The sequence below is a fragment of the Falco rusticolus genome, chromosome 15 (assembly GCF_015220075.1).
Source record: "Falco rusticolus isolate bFalRus1 chromosome 15, bFalRus1.pri, whole genome shotgun sequence".
NCBI lineage: Eukaryota > Metazoa > Chordata > Aves > Falconiformes > Falconidae > Falco > Falco rusticolus.
In genome coordinates, this window is record NC_051201.1 from 4,599,342 (window position 1) to 4,618,880 (window position 19,539).

The 19,539-nt window shown below is 37.9% G+C and overlaps 1 protein-coding gene across 2 annotated transcripts in view; it reads right to left on the reverse strand.

Moving 5' to 3' along the window:
- The window catches only part of CDH13 (cadherin 13), a 505,317-nt gene that overhangs the window by 42,033 nt on the left and 443,745 nt on the right, over positions 1-19,539 (reverse strand). For both annotated transcript variants that reach the window (XM_037408727.1, XM_037408725.1), the window contains exons 9-10: positions 17,234-17,416; positions 15,991-16,244 (exon numbers count right to left, since the gene is read on the reverse strand). In XM_037408727.1, coding sequence (XP_037264624.1) covers positions 15,991-16,244; positions 17,234-17,416 — 437 coding nt within the window. The remainder of the gene's footprint in view (positions 1-15,990; positions 16,245-17,233; positions 17,417-19,539) is intronic.

The following is a 19,539-nucleotide window of genomic DNA, read 5'->3' on the forward strand; positions in this document are numbered from 1 at the left end:
ATAGGTGCAAAGTGGCTCGCTACTGTGAAGCATTAGTCTGTCCGGATCGATACAGCTCCTATTGGACGGTGGATCCTACTGGCGGGAGCTGGCTGGTCCCAGCAAGGGATTTACTTCTGCCAGTTGCCGTAACGCCTCCAGTTTGCCCTGGCTAATGCTCTAAGGTCCCAAAGAAAGCGCCCGGGCCCGGCTGCACCCCCAGAGAGGCAGGGCAGGTTTGCAGCTGAGCCCGTGACACAAACGTACTCACATGATCCAGTCCTGGCCCCCATTAACACCTATTAACTGGGGGACTCATCTCATAAGGAAGGGAGGGAATTAAGGTGTCTGCAAATTAATTTCCAAAAGGAAAGCATAACGAATTGGTGTATATGCTGAATAATCATTTTAGCACCGTTTCCGCCCCGTGCCAGGCTAAGGCCTCGGCAGCACCGACGCCTTTCGAACCGGCCGTTCATGCAGCCCTGCCCTCGCACTACTCCAGCTCTGTCACACTCGCCTGCCTCTTTTGTTGCCTTTTTCTTATCAAAAATTTTCAAAGAGTTACAGTGCAGTATAAATCTAGAAAACAGTGGGACTAGGTCATTCCAGAGATAGGAAAGAACTCCATGTCACTCAGGGGGAGAGGGCTAGAACTCTCAGAGCCCCTTCTCCCCATGGCCAGAGCACCACGACAGCCGGAGGGGGACACCTTGTCACTTGGTTTCTGCAGGTTTAGTAGAATGACTTGATAGTAAGCATGCACAACCTTTCCCATTAATTACAGATGTTCATTGGGAAGTGAAGAATGTTCGCAAATGACACAAACGGAAGGAGGTGTCTAAATGAACATACACACGTGGTATCTCTGGGACCACAGCTCCTGGCTTATCTCTAGGCATTCAGAATTATTAATAGCATGACTTTCCTCTGTCTTATCCCTTACTGCATGCAGTAATTTTTATCTCTTCACTGCTAGAGAAAATGCTAGGAAAGAGTGCTGAAACTAGGAATTTCACATGAATTAAAACTAAAATGCTCCCTTGATTTATGTGGGAGAACCTACACAGGAATTTGAAAGAGGAAAAAGTGTGAAGTATTTTTGTCATGCTGCTTATAAAGAAAATAATTACCCCTAGCAGAAGATTAAATTATGATCCTCAAGGTGAAAGATGATGGTTTTGTCAGTGTTTTTTTTAAGGACTGCAACTTTTACTAGGGAAAAATGAGCCCAGGATTTATGAACTATAGTTTTGGTTTTGTTTTAAATTAATACCTGGGAAAAATAAAGGGGTAGCAGGGAGGGAGGTGAACTACAACAGAAGTCAGGAAGTAGGTATTAGCCAAAACAGTGCAATTCCAAAGAAAGGAATCTTATGAACTGTTAACGGAGTTGAAAGGCTGTAAACACTACTGAATGGACAATTACTTAAAAGTTAATGGGACCTTGAAAATGTAGTGGCTTGGTGAAATCTATTCTACCACAGAAATCTGGACCATAGCCACAGGAAGCAGAAATATTGACAAGATGGACTTTTTGTTAAAAAATAAGTTTCAGACTCACAAACCCCAACCTTGAAATCACCAGACAACATTAGTTAAAGTTGTAAAAGAGATGCCACAAAGGAAATGTCTGCTCAGTCTGTCAAGTCAAGGTCAGAAAAGATAAAGTGAAAGGTTCCAAGCTATGAAGAACAAGGGGCTGAGTCCCTGTCTTGGACAAAGTGGGAAATACTCATCTCTTAAACAAAAACGTGAAGTATCTGCTATGAATAACACATAACCACAGTAAAGGACAGACCAGTGATTCACAAAAAAGGTAACACATCAATCACATGGCAATTTTCTTATTCTTAAGTAACTCTTTGAAACAAAAATTTCATTATAAAGGCCAAATACTTCAAAGTTATTTGAGACCCGGGTCCTAATTCCATGAAATTTATATTTTCTTTTATTTATTTTTTTTTTAAATAAAAGTAAATTAGGGCTCCCCTGACTATATAGGGTATTTCAGCCACAAAGTTTAAATAAAAGTGTATTTACTGTGATAAACCAGCATAAATATCTTCACTAGCTTTTTCTTAGCTTAGCAAGAAAAGACAAAGAAAAAAAGGGGACAAAAAAAAAAAAAGGACAAAATTTAACACACAACAAATTGACCATGCAATAAGTAGCAATTCAGAAAGAAAATCTGTGAAGAAGCTGAGACTGCCAGAAAAGTAATGGAAGTAGTTTCCTGTGCTGACAGAGCTGGGGCATTCCTGAGTTGGCTGAACTTGCACAGGACTTATTTCTAAGATTCAGCTATTTCTAAGGTGAGCACCATAACACGAGAGATGATAAGAGAGCAACAATGTTCTGCTGACTTAGACAAGCCTCAGAGTTTCTTGGCAGGTTACAGTTATGGGCCTGGCAGGAAAACCAGCCCCAATTCCTGCGTGTTCCCTCTCCTTTCCCCATCAGGCGTGCGACACTGTCCCCTCCAGCTCTGTTTAACTGCATGTATGGGACAGCTGGTATAAAATACACAGCTGGTGCAGGTTTCCCTCTCCAGAAGTTCATTTTAATGAGATATTGATTACTAATCTTATTATTATAAGAGTATATTTCACATATTTGACAGGCATAATCCTGAGTAGCAAAGATCCGTGTTAGAATCCAGACTTCACCAAAGTGAAAGGAGAATGTTGATCCTGGGGGTAGTGTTGAACCTGATCCAGGCAAAAAAATCTTGCTTTTTCTCACATTAGAGCACTGCCTGAGCCATTATTTGTAGTCTTTGCTGAATACAGAGCTGATCCCCAGAAGTATATTTCATGTTACCGGTTCACAGTAACAACTGAATTAACAACTGACATCTCTTAGAGAGGATTTGTTCAACCGGGAGAGGTGTGCGAGCCCACGGCAGCCTGGAGCATCACCCCTCAGCCTCCCCTGCCACCCCAGAATGCTGCACGCTGCTGCTGCTGCCAGCACCTGCAGACTCCATTGACCCTGCCGAGCGCTGTCCCAGGCACGTCCTGTCACACGGACCCGAGCTCATACAATTACACATCTCCCATTACAGGTTTCTGTACCTCTGGGGTGGGTTGAGTTTTATCAGCAAGGCAGGGTGATTTCACTAAACCGTCCCCCGTACTCATCAACCACAACATCGTTGCCAGCTTTAAACCACCACAATGTTCCTATGTGTCTCCCTGGCCTGCCACCAGATCCCTGAAGCAGGGAGCTGGACAAAAGCAAATTCAAGTTCCTGCTGGTACACGGCACTGGGAGGAGGAGATTGGGAATAAAAGGCTTATCCTAACTCAAGCCCTTCACGTGGACTTCCAAAATGCTACCCCTAAGGAGGAGATATATGGAGTTCTGAACACACTCAAAATATTTTAGAATGAAACAGAATCCAATCAGAATGGATTTTGGTCACAATTGGGTGCTAACCCATGAGTGAGTTAGGAGATAGTTAACTCCTTCCCTATTTAATCTACTAAGCATCTATTATGAAAGTTGAATTCCCTAAAGGTCAGTGCAAGAGCAGGAAATAAGGATGTTGTTTTGGCTGGTTTGATGTTGTTAAAGAAAAGGGTTTTATTAACCTTTTTTTTAGTAGCCTACATTTTCTTATATTTCCTCCTAATTCTTAGTGTTTTTTCATAAAAATATTTTATACACACACAAGTGCATGTAAATAAGTCTGTCCAAGAAGGATTTCTTAAGGAAATTCTATGAGTTATTTATGCAGATATGAGAGAATTAGTCTGCGTAGGCATTAATTTTGAAAAATTATAGAGGCAGTGATGTAAAAACTTGCACTAAATTGATGTCCTAGTAAAAAAAAAAATACCCTTACCATAGCTGACCATCAGATTATGTTTTCAGTTGCATATTACAATACATTAACATGATAATGTTAATTTCATGTCAATATCTATTTGAAACATATATGCAAGGCTGTCTAAAATTTTACTAATGGTCTGAACTTATCTGGAAGAACTGGAAATTCTCATAGGGTTTTATAAATTAGTGAAAAGCTAACAAAATAACTTTGTTCCTATATAAATAGAAGGCAACTAATTCCATAAAACATGTCACTGGTGTTATTATTGTAGCAATTAAGATGTTTTACCTTTTAGTTTAGCTTTGTTTAAAATAACTGTATTTGTAGTAGGAAAATAGACTCTCTTGACAGTTTTGTAGCCCAGAGGAGTTAATACCCACCGATTAAAAATTACTTTCCAACCTTTTAACATTCAATAACAAAGAAAGAAAGGGCAGGTGAGAAGTTCTGTAGGATGTGTGATAATGTGAGTAGATAATATTCATGAAAAACTCACACTACCATCCAATCCGATAACATAAAGAAAAAGGCACAGTTATTCCTTGCTAATGATAACACAAATTAAGTTTTCACTTTTTCTGGCTGATTTTGAATACACCATGCTCTTCATGGGTGCAGTTCTTATAGAAGAAACTTAATTAATTCCCTTTCATTCTTTTTGTAATAACAGGCAATCTCTATCTGAGCTTTATTTGACTGAGTACGCTGAACTATACAAAACACATGCAACTGCTTTCTGTCCTAAACGTTGGAGTGGCATCATGTCACATCTTTTCCTTTATTTTAGGCCAGTTTCTTTTGATTGCCTAACTCACTCTCTTTAATAACCATGAAAAATGGAAGTGTGATTTACCTTTTCTAATGTCTATGAATCAGATTCACAGACATTCAAGCTGTCCAAATGCACTTTAAAACCCACGGACTTCCCTCTTCCCTCTCTGGCTCTTATAACTTTTCAAGATTGTGTATAACCATGTCTTAGTTCTTTTATATATAATATCGTCAAGTCTAGGTTGTTACATTTGTTACAGGTTGCTGTGCTGAATTTTCCCCTCCCTCCTCTTTCTGCCTTCAAGGGATGTTAGAAAAATGAAATACGACTTTTCACTTGTTGAGCAAAACCATTAAAAGTCAGATTCCACACACAGCTATATTCACTCCAGGGATATTCATTGTAACATCCCTTGTCTAACTAATGTTACGGCAAAACAAATTTGGTCCTATACCTGTAGATATAAATAGAGAATACTGACAGAGATTAAATTCTGCTAGATATTTGAACAGCTTGTCACAAAGATTAAGAAAATGGTGCTTTTGTATATATTTCAACATATGATATATGACCTGTGAAAAAAACTCGTGTTTTTCAAAGAAAAACTACAGGATGTTCTTTACATGGAAAATTATCCTTTATTTGCTAAAAGGTAAGTTTGTGCTGAACACTTCTCAGTACTATTCCTTTGGAGGTCAAAAAGCATTTTTTTTGTTAATTGACCTGTGTGCACCTGAATGCTTCCTTTGATATACTGCCTACAACCAATCTACTTCATATACAGCACGATTTTTATATCATGTTCATCATCATAATAGCCAAGACCCTTTCAGCAGTACATTAAGCAAAACGACAAATGTGTGTCATTTAAGAAATCTGCTGGCCAATTATGGAAAATGTGAAGTTAGAGGAAAAAGCTCCATGTAAGTATTTGTTTATGACACAAAAAGACTTTCGCTAGGTGTTACGGGGTTAGGTGTTGAAAGGACAGGAAACAGAAGAATTACCGGTGTTTGTTTAACCTTAGTTTGCCACACTGACAGATGCTCAGATACTTTATATCTGAGCCTTCCCCGACCGCAGTGTGGGACTGGTGAGGCAAATACTTTACCAACAGTCTTCCACTATTTGGTTCACGTATAGTTTTATTTTCTGCTTGATATCTGTCGTGTTCAGTGCACACAATATATAGTGCTCTAAAAATCAAAAGTATTTAATTGTCTCCTAAGCTTCATATTCACTATTATGTCCCAGTTACTCTGTGCTATTTAACCATGGATTGGATGCCCAAGAGTTAAACTTATGCACTTTTCCCTTGCTGTTAGGGACTGGAATGTTTTGCCAGCTGCCTTCCACACATGCCCATAGTATGACTGTGGGATGAATTTTAATGTTTCAATTTGACAGACAAAAAATGGGAGCCTCAAGACCTTTAAAACTAAAAGTATCTGCTATTTTTTTTCCTGAAATGACAGAAGCTGAAATGAAAAAAAACACTTAACTGCACAAAGAAGGACTCATTCAAAGGGTTACAGTTCACCATGATTAAAGCTGTTACGGCTTTTTCATCTTTTTTTTCCCTTGTACTTAAATGCCTAAGCTCTGTGGCAGTTTCCAGGAGTCAAACTAATTTCACACAATTGACATGGAGATAAGTAAACCCGAGACAATGGTGTTTTCTTTCTCTACTAAAATGTGTTTAAAACACACGGTAATAACTTAGAAGCTTCCAGGGCCAGAAGCAACTTTTGAGTGCTCTGTTTTGAAGCTGCAAACCTTGTGCCCTACCAATACAAAAATTTCTTGTTTTAGCCCTGAAGCATTATCAGATAAACTCTGTGGCTGCATTTATTTTTTATGTATAAAATGCTACCAGTGGCCCAGGGCTGAATCTCTTGAGAGGCTGGGCCTTAGGCAGGTAGAATTCTATTGGAAATTTCCCATTTGAAAGAAAAAAGAGGAAACATTGCTCTGACAGGCCCACTAAAATAGGTAAACGTGTAAAAAGGTTCTCCAGGGTTTGTGCTGTTCAATGAAATATGGGTGAGACAGGTTAGTATCTCCGAGGCAGTGCTATGCTAAGTACTACCCAATGGAGCTGCCCCAAGGGATCACATGGATAATAATTATCTAGCTCCATGAAGAGTAGGCATGCATGTCTCGAGGCATATTTACCTAGAGCATAATGGTCATAAAATAGGAAGAAGTCAGTCCCTAGTAATTTGCATTTGAACCCAGAATGAATCTGCAGGGTTACTGCTGCTTAACAAAGTGCATAATTTCACTCTTACTCAGAAACTATTTTACAGAAATTGGCATCCTTATTATTAAGTTAATAGAAAAATTCCAATTGAACTCTACAAGACTTTTTTCCTATTACAGTAACATTGCAGAGCTCCATTTAGTAAAAATGAGTGCTTAAACCTTCTGACAATTTCTTCACTGAACTTAAATTCCACTCCAAGAATAACCGTATGTGAGTCTGAAAGAAGATGGGGTTCTTTATGCCTCGAAATGCACAGAACTAGGTACGCCTTGCAGTTGAGCAGTGGCTGTAGACATACAACAGGAGTTGTATGTCTTTGGGAAAGCTTCTCCTCTAGGATCAGATCCTACACCCAGATTCAGTGGGAGCTTTGCCACTGAACTCAGCGTGTCCATGATTTAGTCTGTCCTTATTCTGGAGGTGGCAAATTAATGAAATATAGCCGTAACACTAGCATCTCTTATCTTCCCAGCAGGGCAAGAAGCCATGACAGTACTACAGCATTTCCCTTTTCCAGTCAGGACATGAATTGCCAGACAACACCTGCTCTGTTATCATCTGATATCTATACCTGCTTTAAAGACAGACGTGATGAACTCCACAACAAGTACGGCTTAATTATATACTCCCACTCGACGTCAGGAATCTGGCGTAGACACATTACCAGCCTTTCTGCAAAACTTTTGAGTGCTCAGTTTTCCAGCGTTTGCCTTTGTATAAAATAACACTAGTCACTGGATCTACAATCTTACACATTACAAGTCCAAATATATTTCTGTCAAAGAACCACTGAAAATTGTAACCACATATGGGTGTGCACGTGTGATCTAACTTGGTTGAATGGGACTCAAGAATTCAGTGGCTTTAAAACATTAACAGAAATTCATATCATGCCTGTCCCCATCAACTTGCCTCTTCACACAGTGTCCTCAAACTTGATAGCTAACAGTATAATTAAGATACTCTTCTTCCAGAGGCAAAATCCTGCCTTTTCTGGAACTAGAAGAGAACAGTAAATGACATAGTGAGTTATTGTCAAGATCCGACTTCCAATGCAAGCATAACTTGTGACTGATATATACTTTTGTTATATTTCTCAAGAAGATCTGCAATATTGTTTAGTCAGTGACATGAAAAATGCACCCTATAATTTTACAGTTCACAGCCATTCATTCTGAGTGCTGACATGGTTGAAATCATAATGTGGCAAAATATTGTTATGCAGGATAAAGACAGAGGGTCTAATTAAACTCCCCTTAAATGTTACATTCATCCTTATTAATCAAGAATTTGGGATTCTTAAGGTAGTATCAAGGGAAGTTAAAATTGGTTTCTATGGCTTATTTGATTACATGGATACACAGATTCTCAATTCTATCATCTATAGCTTTAATATCAACATATTAAGTCTGATTTATGCCAACAGAGCAGGGCAGATGGAAAATTTTAGGAAAACAATCTTCTGACAAGTATTATCAGGAGTGATAAAGTCTGGCTTCAGGTAGCTAGGCTCCCTGCAAAAATGTGAATTGCTGGGCTGAGAATCCCTGGGACATCTGCTTTAGGTAGTCTTTAATAATTTAACTCGGACACTTCTGCTATTTCAGGGACTAATCAAAGGGAGAGGGATTAATCTTTTTTTTTCTAAGTAAAGGCAGCCTGTTCTTCCAGGGAACTGCTTCATTCAGTCTGGGTGAAAATTTGCTGCCTCTTTTCGACTAGGAGAGGATAAGGAAAAAATAGGTGCTATAGCAACCTGTTTATGTACACTAATCTTTCCCCCAACCTTGGCAACTACTAGGAGGAACAAAGCAGTAAGACAAGATGTTAGCATAGATAAAGTAAGCGTGGGAGTTCCCCAACTCCCCACAAGGCAAAACCTGGCATGGCAAAGTTTAGCATCAACTGGTTAGATGGGGTTGGCCTTAAGTACTAAAAATTAAGATATACAAAAGCAGACAAGGAGAGAAGAGGCCTGACATCTGCTCCAACACAGAGAATATCAGTAAGAAGAGGGCAAAAAGAAACAAGGGAGACTTAGAGGAGTTCACCACTAGGAGCAATACCAGAAGCAACTGAGAAATCAAGGAGCCCTGGGGACTCTCCAGGGTGCAATAAGGGAGGTGTCGACAGGTTGGCTGTAAATTAGAGAAGCCAGGGATGCCTGTGAGTGATAAAAGGACTGAATAATAGACTTTGGGAAGAAGACTATTGGCATCTGTTCACTACTCTGAGGAAAAGAAGGTCCTGCAATAGTATAGCTCAGCTACTAAAGCTGACAGAGTTGAATGTGGCTTTCCTGAATGGTCAGCGTCAGATGCTGTCCACAGCTTTTATAGGACCTGGCTTCCAGATTTGGCAGTTTTAATTCTCTCAGCACTGGGATTTTTCTCCAGTCATTTATTTTCTACAGAGAATTTTTTTTATTTTATTATTATTTTTTACCAGCTGCTTCCTCCCCGCATCTTAAATCAGATTCAGTGATATATCTGCACAGTGTCGACCAGCTACAAATCATCTTCTGCACAGGAAAAATGGGGCCTGATTTTCCTCTTCAGCTATTTTCACCCTTCCAGAGTTACATCAGCATAGCCATGGGTTTGAGAGGAGAATAAAGGAGGTACAGTACCACTCCAGAAGCAACTTTGCTTCTTTCCGACCTTGCTGTAGGCCTAAAGCATTTTCTGTATGGGGAAACGGGGATTTGTTCACTTTGTTCAGTAAACAAAAAGGAGAAGTCAGTTTGTTCAGACAACAGCAACAACAGAAAATGCATTTTTTTTCCATTGGTTTTCCCCTTCAGATATTAATATTATGATAGTTACATCTGTATCCAGTGATTAACTACACAGATAGTATTAACACATTCATGAAACAGTTTCAGTACAAAGGCTGCTGTGGAGAATACTGTTGAGCTAACAGGTGACAGGTAAGTACCTGCAATTTTAAGTGGCAGTTGTGTAGCATGAGGGAATGGGCTCAGTTCTTCCTTTCAGAAGTGATTAAATCTCCCTTTCTGGCATTGCTTGCTGGATACCCCAATACAGGCAGCTACCTAGGGTTAAGAAATTTTGTGTCTCAAAATTTTGCAGGAACGACAGAAGAGGAAAAACTTTTTGATTCAAGCAGATTCCCTCTCTACCTGGCGTTCTTTCTAACTTAAAAAAAAGAAAGGTAAAGAAAAACAATGTGCACTGTTCAACATACAGCAACTTCAGTTCTAGAGATGTGTTACAAATTCCCAGTGGCCGGTTTCAGGCGGGCCATAAATAAAACTGCAGAGCCAACTTGAGATGCTCTTGGGTGTAACTTACAGTGAAAAACTCTGGTGCTGCTTGCTGAGAGCATAGCCCAGCCATTCATTTTATAGCAATAGAACTATTCTTCTGTCTGCACAAGGAAAAGAAATCTCCCGTGGTTGGGTATCAAAGAGAAGTCTTTCAGACTCTAGGAGACATACTTAACAATGACTAAATGTGTTACTTCATAAGCGTTCACTCTTTAAGGCGTTCTATCCCTCTCTCATTATACAGTAGTTCTGTAAGTGATTGTAGCGTATCCCAAAAAGCAAGTTTATCGACCTCCACCTGCAACAAAAGTGCTTTAAAAAGACTTAATGTGCAACTAAGCATGCAAATCTGATCCCTTAAGTGTTTGTGAAGAATGTGATTTGAAGCCTCATCCTTGTTCAGAGGGGGTTCGAGATCTCTGAAAAAATCCTGGCAAGAGACATGAAAAAGGTTTTGAATTGTCTTTCCGATTCATGGCTTATATATTCCCTACATGTAATGGTGGTGATTAGCAACAAAGAGAAGTAACAGAAATAAACTTGCTTTTTCCAGTGAGTTCTCCAGTTTTCTCAAGTATTTTGAGATCTGTAAGAAACTCACTGAATTATAAATCCTACTTCAGTGCCATTTCAGCACTATTTTACAGAATTTTAGGCAGTCAGTTTTTTGACAAAGAGCATGCAGATCATAGTTTCCACCATTAAGAGTTTGGAAAGTTTCCACCAACTTCCACCAACTCTATAGGCACTGACCTCAAAGTTACGATGTTGCGATCTCATGCAAAATGTGGCCCAGTAGTAAAAGTTCCCAGTCCCAAAGGCAATGGCCATCCCATTATCCAGTGGCTCTTGGTGAAATGAAAAATAAATGAACACGATCTCTTTTAATTCAGTGTCTGTTAGGTCCAGCCTGACCCATTCCCATGGCCAAGGATGAAGCCTCATTAATATATACACGTAGCTTACACTATAGAAAAATGCACTTTATGTAGAGAGAAACAGAGACTATCCACCTTTCAGGCAGACCAGCAGCTGTTATTTGGAAATGATGACAATAATAAATATGACTTTGCTCCCATTTCCAGACTAGCAGAGCTATCGCATTCACAACCGGTACAACAGCAGTGTTACTTAGTCGAACGTCCAGGCTGTGGGTTCAACGAGCAGCTGGGCAGCTGGATCCAGCACAGGCTATTCTAATCTGAAATGATTAATCTCAAACAAATGGAGGTTTACTGGTTTCATATTTGTGTAATTCCACTAAATTAATGATATGGTGGTAGAAGGAGACTAGAATCGAATAAAAGGATGTCAACTTCTGAGCAAAAAATTGACATTCTATAGATGAGACTTCACCACTAAGGCAATGTACCTATGCTTCCAGAAACAACAGCTATATGGGGTAGCAGGATTCAGGTGCAGATAAATTGCACACACATAGACAAGTATATAACTTATTTGCATATATTGCTTCCATGCCACTTTTGGCACTTTCATATTCCCATGAAACTCACTGAAGTTTGGGTTCTGTTTCTAAGTTCTCCAGCTTCAAATACTGCATTTTAATTCTACTTAGTAAATTAGATATGCTTTAGAGCTATAATAAACTTTTCTTGTGAAGATATTTCTGAAGCATTGAGTCACATTGCTTACTGAGAATAAATATTGCAATAATGTATTTACATAAATAATTCAAAATCCAAGAGCACAGTAGGTAATAAAAATATATTGCCATGATAAACCATGAAACCACAGAACAATGTTGCTTTAATTAAAAATTACAAATACACTGCAGTAAACAACTTATTTACATGTACTTAAAAGTCTAACTATTGAATACCCTGGACTTGTTGAATCCAAGAAAGGGAAAAATACTGAAACCAGTCTCTTCATACAAATACCGAGGACTGTAACTGTGTTTAATTAAGATCTACTGTTAATAATGGATTTCAGAGAGTGAAGTTCTTTTAATTTCCCAAGGTAGGAAATGTTATTAAATTTGGCCTTTAACTTTTCATTGACATGTACACTTGAAACTTCTGATTAAAATTTCAGAGGTTGAGAAGAAGCACCCAAAATTAAACTCTTAAATCTGGCACAAAAATAACAATGATCCCTGATTAAGAAATCAAATTTCAGAAACTTCATTACTGTTCTATTAATAAATTGGTGGGTTATAATTAAAATGAGGCCTGCTGGATTTCTTTCATTTTTTAATTCTAAAAAAGTTTGAATCTGTAGAGGGAATTAAATACTTTTTTTAAAAAAATAGGTTAATGAATCTAAGAAATGTGATCCAACTCAAACAGGTTCCTTTTCTTTCTGGGAGTGATCACAGCAGAACAAACATTATTGTCCACCCAACGGGGTGTGCTCATGAAAAATTACTGGTTCTGTCTGCTCCTTCCCTTTTACAACATCCATAGTCCAAAGCTCACTATCCTCGTAGAATTTTCACAGGAAATTATAGATGTAGGTATAGCTGTGAAAGTCGGTGTTAACCAAGTTTTAAAGGGGTATGTTTTAGAGTAAGATTAAACTTGATGCTTACATTATTTAGCTGGTCAATATGAGCGTACAGTTCTTGTTTCCAGGATGATGTTTCTACCTCTGCCTTGAGTTTCTTTGAAATGTTAACGTCAGTAGATCAGAGAAGAGCTGACACCATGAAAGTTCACTGCTAATCGTGTGCAGACAAATAGCTAGAGCTCAAGGTATGTGCTTTTGAGTCTTACAAATACTTGGAGTCATATTTTTTTCAGTGTGATACATTTTGCCAGCTTGTTTGAGCTTTTAAATGAAATTCTTTCTCAGTCTGCAAAAACACTTCAAGCTGAAGAATAAGAAAGAAAATTGCTTCAAAAGTACAGCTGCCTTTAGGAATTTTTACAAAGTAAGCCATGTTTTTCAGAGAGATAAGTAATTTGAATCTGATTCAGATATGCAATGTTCAAAGAATAAATTCAGTCTAGATGTGGACAATGGCACAAATGGTTTCTATATACTATTCATGGTTCTTGAAATGCATTTATGATGTTATATCTAGTAACTGAATTTCCTGATTACAAATAATCATCAGCTCACCCTACAAGTTTTATATAGAAAAATAACTAAAAATATCTCCCTGCAGTTAGGCATATCTCAGTTGTTATAGGTTGAAAATAATAATAAAAAAGTAACATTACTAATTCTCTGTTTGCATTCACCTGCACATTTTCAACAGATATATAATTTATTGGGGGTGATGCATATTGTTCACACAGCACACAATACAAATTTATTGCTTCTTGCAGACACAAAACATTGCTTGCCTGTGGTCATTGTTATTTAGTGTAATAGCTCATTCAACAGTCTGTATCGTGCCTGCTTAGCCTTTATTTTACCTATATAATCATAGTAAGGATTCTCATGATCTATAGCAGCACGGTCTGAAAACCATGCGGTTTGATATATACTCTCTATAAATATGAAGTCCTGGACCTAGACCCAAATTCTAAACATGCCTGTCTGTAGATACTTGTTGGAAAACATTTTGGCCAGACCCAAACTAGCGAGTAGCTGTTGCCTTTATACATGCATTTTTACACTACCCTTAATTGCAGATGCTGTTCTCATATACTAGTCTTCTTTTTTTCACGGCTAGTAGCTATGTGTTTCAATAATACCTGCCAGTGTTAAAAGTATCTTTTAAAAATGCTATTTTACGCTTTCCTGTTATTTTAGCAAAAGGACATACAGGTAGTCACATCAGCCCTTTGTGAATCATTCCACCATTTCCCAGATTTTCAGTACATCTGCATTATTTTCTTCTAACTTATACAGCCACTTCCTTCTACATAGTTGCTGTATATGATCATGCCCCATTCCCAAGCCAGTCTAGCTTATTTCTGCTCTTTCCTGCACATGGAGAGTAAGAAAAAACATAGTCTTGCTTTTGGCTAAAATCCTTCCAGGTTTTGGCCATCCAGGTATGGTAAAACAACTGGGAAAATTCTATTTAGATTACAACCTAGTTACAGTCAAGATTTGAGAGTTCCTTTGCAGCCAGCTGTGAGATGTGGTAGACTCAAAAAACGTTAATGTTACCTAACTGGTTACACACAATACTTAAAGCCAGGTTCGAGTTCTCAGTGACTCATTGGCTATGTCCTATAATTTTAATGGCAACATAGTTCAGAGAAATTCAGCAAAATCAGTAAGTAGGTCAAGGAGAAAAATTCAGATAATAGTTTTTGGATTGTTGGTTTTGATAACCAAATCTTTATACTTTCTTGGCTTTTCTAGCATAAAAAAAATATCAACTGTTACATTAATTAATATGACTTTCCTTCCATGAAAATACATAGATATATGCAGAACTTCAACAATTATGTTTCTTAAAGTCAGTCCCAATGCAACTGGGAATCAATATCTTTTCCCTACACAGTCCAGATTCTGAGTAATGCTTATGAGGGTGATATTGCTGCATCTGACAAGCAATAGAAATTCCACAGGTTTGCCACCCATAGACACAAATCTGTATGACCACAGTGAATGAAATAAGGAATCTTTGGAGCAAAAAATAAAATTAGGAATCAAAACGCATTCTGCAAATAAATAAATTTAGAAAACAAGGGGAACGACATACGCTAAGATATTTTAATGGCAGAAATCAGAGGTGTTTTTGATAGAGAAAACCTGAAATATTCATACTCCATTAACTAGGTATTTCTTAGATGATACAGAGAATTGGAACTTTTAATTATCTGCCTTGCCTTTTTCCCCCTTCCCTGGAGATGAGCAGGCTTGCCTGCTTAAATTCATCTCACCATTCGAATCCACGGCTGTCAGCACGGGGCTTTGCAATGGCATGCTTACCAACACTTGCTACTGACAGAGAACATCTCCAAGATCAGTAGCTTTCTTTTATTGTAGAACTGTACATATGTCAAAACTTCTTTAAGAAGTGCTAAATAATCCTGATAGCAGAGAAATCTATGTCTATGGTATAGATTGACAGTGCACACTGTTCAGGTTACACTTTGAAGTCATTCTCACAGAGATGTTTATGCCCTTTTATATACATTGATATCTAGGGGAAATTAGACTCACAAGTAAGAACAAAAAATTAAACACAATGCCTAACCTGCAATTCTCAAACGCTGAGAAAAGCATTCTGCAAAGTCAATTTAGTAGGAGAGAAGAAAGGAGTTGATCTTTCATTGTTCAACAAATCTAAAAACAAAAGACCAGACCAGGTAGATTAACGTATAAGATGATGGCACCACTTCATAGTCCTTGCACCATGGCACACATATGGGATTATATTGTCATACCACAGAAATAATAATTTACTTTCATCTATCAGAGCAAATCCAAGTCTTAGTTTACTGTAACTTTAGTGCTTCACTGGGAAATACTTACTCAGCCCTTGAACACGAATGGACGGTCATTATTTCACAGAGAGACATCATAAACTGACTTAAACCATATGTAAACCAGGTAAATTATTTCTATACACATTATCAATTTTTACACATTTTTCTCTGGCTCTCATGAAGGAAGAGGAATAAACAAGCAGGCAAAAAGTGATTTTAAAAGACTATGTGCAGCTACGTCTATTGCTTGTGGCACTCGAGCGTTCTACTGCAGTAATCTCAGAGCCTGGAAAACTACTGTCCTCTGTCTAATGTGGTTCTTTGCTTTCACCATACTCAATATCTTCATTGCAGTGGGAAAAACAAGTGAATTGGCACTTATTATGTAGGGCCCAAACAACTTTAATTTAATTCTGTACTCACAGGCAAATTATTGGGCACAAAAGACATATTTTCTGATAGATGAAAATTAGAGGGTACTGCACTCACCTGATAGTCTGATGTTGCAAAGTATCTGGATCAGTGGCATTTACTGTTAGCACGACACTGCCAATGGGGATGTTTTCTTGTTTTGTCACTGTCATTGGGTTTGGGTGGAAAAGTGGACCTTCATTCACGTCTTCAACAGTGATCTGAACTGTTGCCGTGGAGCTGGGGCCATAGGCTATGTCTGGAATCAGAGGGTCCTCGTTTTCTACTTTGATCAGCAGCGTGTGAAATGCCGAAATCTCATAGTCTAAAGGCTGTAAAACACATTATAAAACCAGAGTGCAAGGTGCAAAGACAGTACTTAACACTTTTTCCTTGTACCCCATTGCAAACTCAGGGAAGACACAATCACCCAGGCAGGGACAACAGCATTCCTCGCATCTGGTACTTGGTCAGAGTTCAGCATTAGACACAGTGGTAGTTATAAAGTGCATTGAAGATAATGAACGTAATGGACTTAACGAAGGATGGAGACATCCCTTTATCCAAGAACATATACTTTTTTGCCATACCTCACACATATAATTTAATTCTAATGTATACATGCTTATTTATGATGTAATATACATTTAGCAAACAAATCAGTCATACTTAGTAGCTACTTATGATAAGTGACATGAAGTTATTTTCTCAACTCCTACCTTGAAATTAAAAGCATTACCATGGAAATACATGCCATTTGTCTTAAGAATTGAAAATGATTCTTCTGAAGTCAGAGAAAATTCCGGTACAGGCAGCAACCAGGGCTATTTTCTTTCTTTCTTTAAGTATGAGATATAGGATTATCTTCATACAAAGATAGGCAAGAAAAATTTTCGTGAGACTTCAGAAATGTGGGGCCAAAGATGGCTCTCCAGTTCAGTCCGAAGCCACGTCCCTTACTTCCCTGGTATTTGCAGCTGTGTTCTCTAACTGAGAACAAAATGTGGCCCTTGAATTCAAATGACCCCTAGCCACAAACAAAAACTTTTTGTGAAGTCTCACTATTAATTTTGACACTTACTGCAAAACTACCTGTTATTTAAGCACAGTGGTGATATATTTAGCAACAGGCAGGTCCTTATAACTAAAGAAGTAAGGTTACTGTGACCGAGGAAGGGGTTATACATATTTTTTGGGGCAAGGGCTGGTAGCCAACTACATATTTTTGAGTTAATTATCCTTGCTGTGCTTTTGCTTATGCACTATATCCAGTGGGTGGACCTTACAGTAATAATGCAGTACAACAGCAAATTGTTCTTACTTTGACAACAGAGAGCATTCCCTCATTAGTCTGGGGATTGGTATGGATTTCAAAACTCTGCCCTGGATTTCCATTAATAATGGTGTAGACAGCTCTCCATGCTCCGGTCGCTGGGTCATCTCTGTCACCAACGGTCAAGTTTACTATTACACCTGTGACTCCCTCCTTCACGGTGGCTTGAAACTAGGAAAAAAAAAATACATAGAGAAAATTGTTACTATTTTCAATTAATGACCACATACACACACACAAAATATCCAAGCCAGAATTAATTATTTATGACAACAGGAGAAAGATGTAATCCTTGATTAAAACTGAACGTTATAGGCTCTAAATAATACATTCTCACTCATGAAATATAAGGTAACACATTACAGCTGCTCTTCATTTAATAGATGGCAGATAAGCAGCAATGTGATAGGAGTCAAGTTGTGAAAGATTCTGATCACAAGACAACAGTCCATCTTGTAATACTGGAAAAGTGAATCTTGGAAATATATAGTGTTGCGTAGGTGCCCATGCTATCAGAAAGGGAACTATACTGATAGCGAAGCAGAAGATATGCTGACTAACATAGCCCATTCTTGCCCTTGAATGTACTGTTATTTAAAAATAATCCAGTTTTGCATTTCAGACTATTATTTTCATAAATTACTCCACCCATAATAATTTTTCACTATACTGTTACCAATACATGAAATATTTTTCACAAAAAGTGTTCCCATACCATTTTTTTGAGGGGTTGCTCTAACATGCTCAAAAATAATTGGACCTCATGCTACCACTTTGTCTGCATAACTAAAAGTCAATGTTAGCTTCTTTTTCCAGTGGAAGAATTTTTTATGACCTTGTGAAGTTTGTTGCATTGCTGTACTATTCAGCCAGCCAAACCCTGTGAGAAAATTCTAATTTACTATCCAGACAAACAGTGTATAACAACAATCTTATTTATGTAGGAAAAATATTAAGCAAACCATTGGAAAAGCTTGTAAGGGTCAGACTTAATAACACTCCTCACCTTTCAAGTACTTGAGGCTGACGTGCTAAAAGCACTGTATATAAAAGTGATAATACTTGCTTTATAGGTGGATAAACCAGAATGATAACATACCTAATCCTGAGAAGTGCTGAACATCAGCAGCACCACTATAGATCATTAGAAAATCTTAGCATTTCTAGGGATTAAGCCTTGAAAAGTCTGAAATTACAAACTTTAATGACACAAATAGGCTTTGCTGTACGTGCACTGCTTAAAAGATACATCATGCGGTGACAATATATCACTCAAGGGCAAAAATCACCCAGGTGGCCTCAAGACCTGAATAGACTAAATGTGTTTTGCTCTGCCTTATAGACCACATGAAGCCATAACACTACAGAAGATTTTGTGAGACTACTGAATCCAGAAAATGGCATTTTATTAATATATAGATTTTACAATCTGGACAAATAGCAGGTAAAATGGATTTCCTCATAGTAAAATACAGCAGAGACAACTATGTTTTTTCCTGCATTCAGTTATCTTTGTTTTCATTTCTTCCAAAAGATTTATGTTTCCAAACCGTTTTTCAATTTAGCTATTTGAATGTAGGCATTCAGTTCAAGCTTTCCAACCTCAAACCTGATTTTATTAAAGGATGACATTAATGATTGGCTATTTCTACCTTCTTTAGTGTATTTAAGGAAGAAATGTAAAGATTATTTTGATTTTTATATTTAATATGTGACAGGATGTGATTGAGCTTTGTTTCCAACAGATTATTAAGTTCATTGACAATTTAATTAACTCTAAATGAGAATATAACAATATTTTTGCTTGCTATAAAACAAACAAAAAAAGCTCTATGAAGAATCTTGGAAATAACACAGGAACGATTACCAAGATTGTGTTCCTTCCTGCTCAGCAAAATGCTGCCACTGGAAAGCACACTTGGACACCTCTTACTGTAACTGAAAATAAGCGATTAGCCTGATTGATATTTTTGTGTTACTTCATATTGTCTCAGCTAGAGGATGATCAGAACCATAAAGGCGAGAATTTTTTCCAGCAAGTGTTCAGTACCAAACAATTCCTATCGAGCTATGCAAAAAGGTGACTGGATTTCAAGGAACCCGGTCCTAAAGAATCTAACCCTTAGATCTGACTTGGCATCTGCTCCTAATTCATATTGATCCTTCTGAAAAATCTTTTCCTTAATCCACTAGTCTGATTCAATTAAGTGTTCAATACTCCCTGGATCACCTTGGGAACAGTAAGACCTGTTGGGAAAAAAAAACGTTTCAAGATGTGGCTATTTTATTCAGAT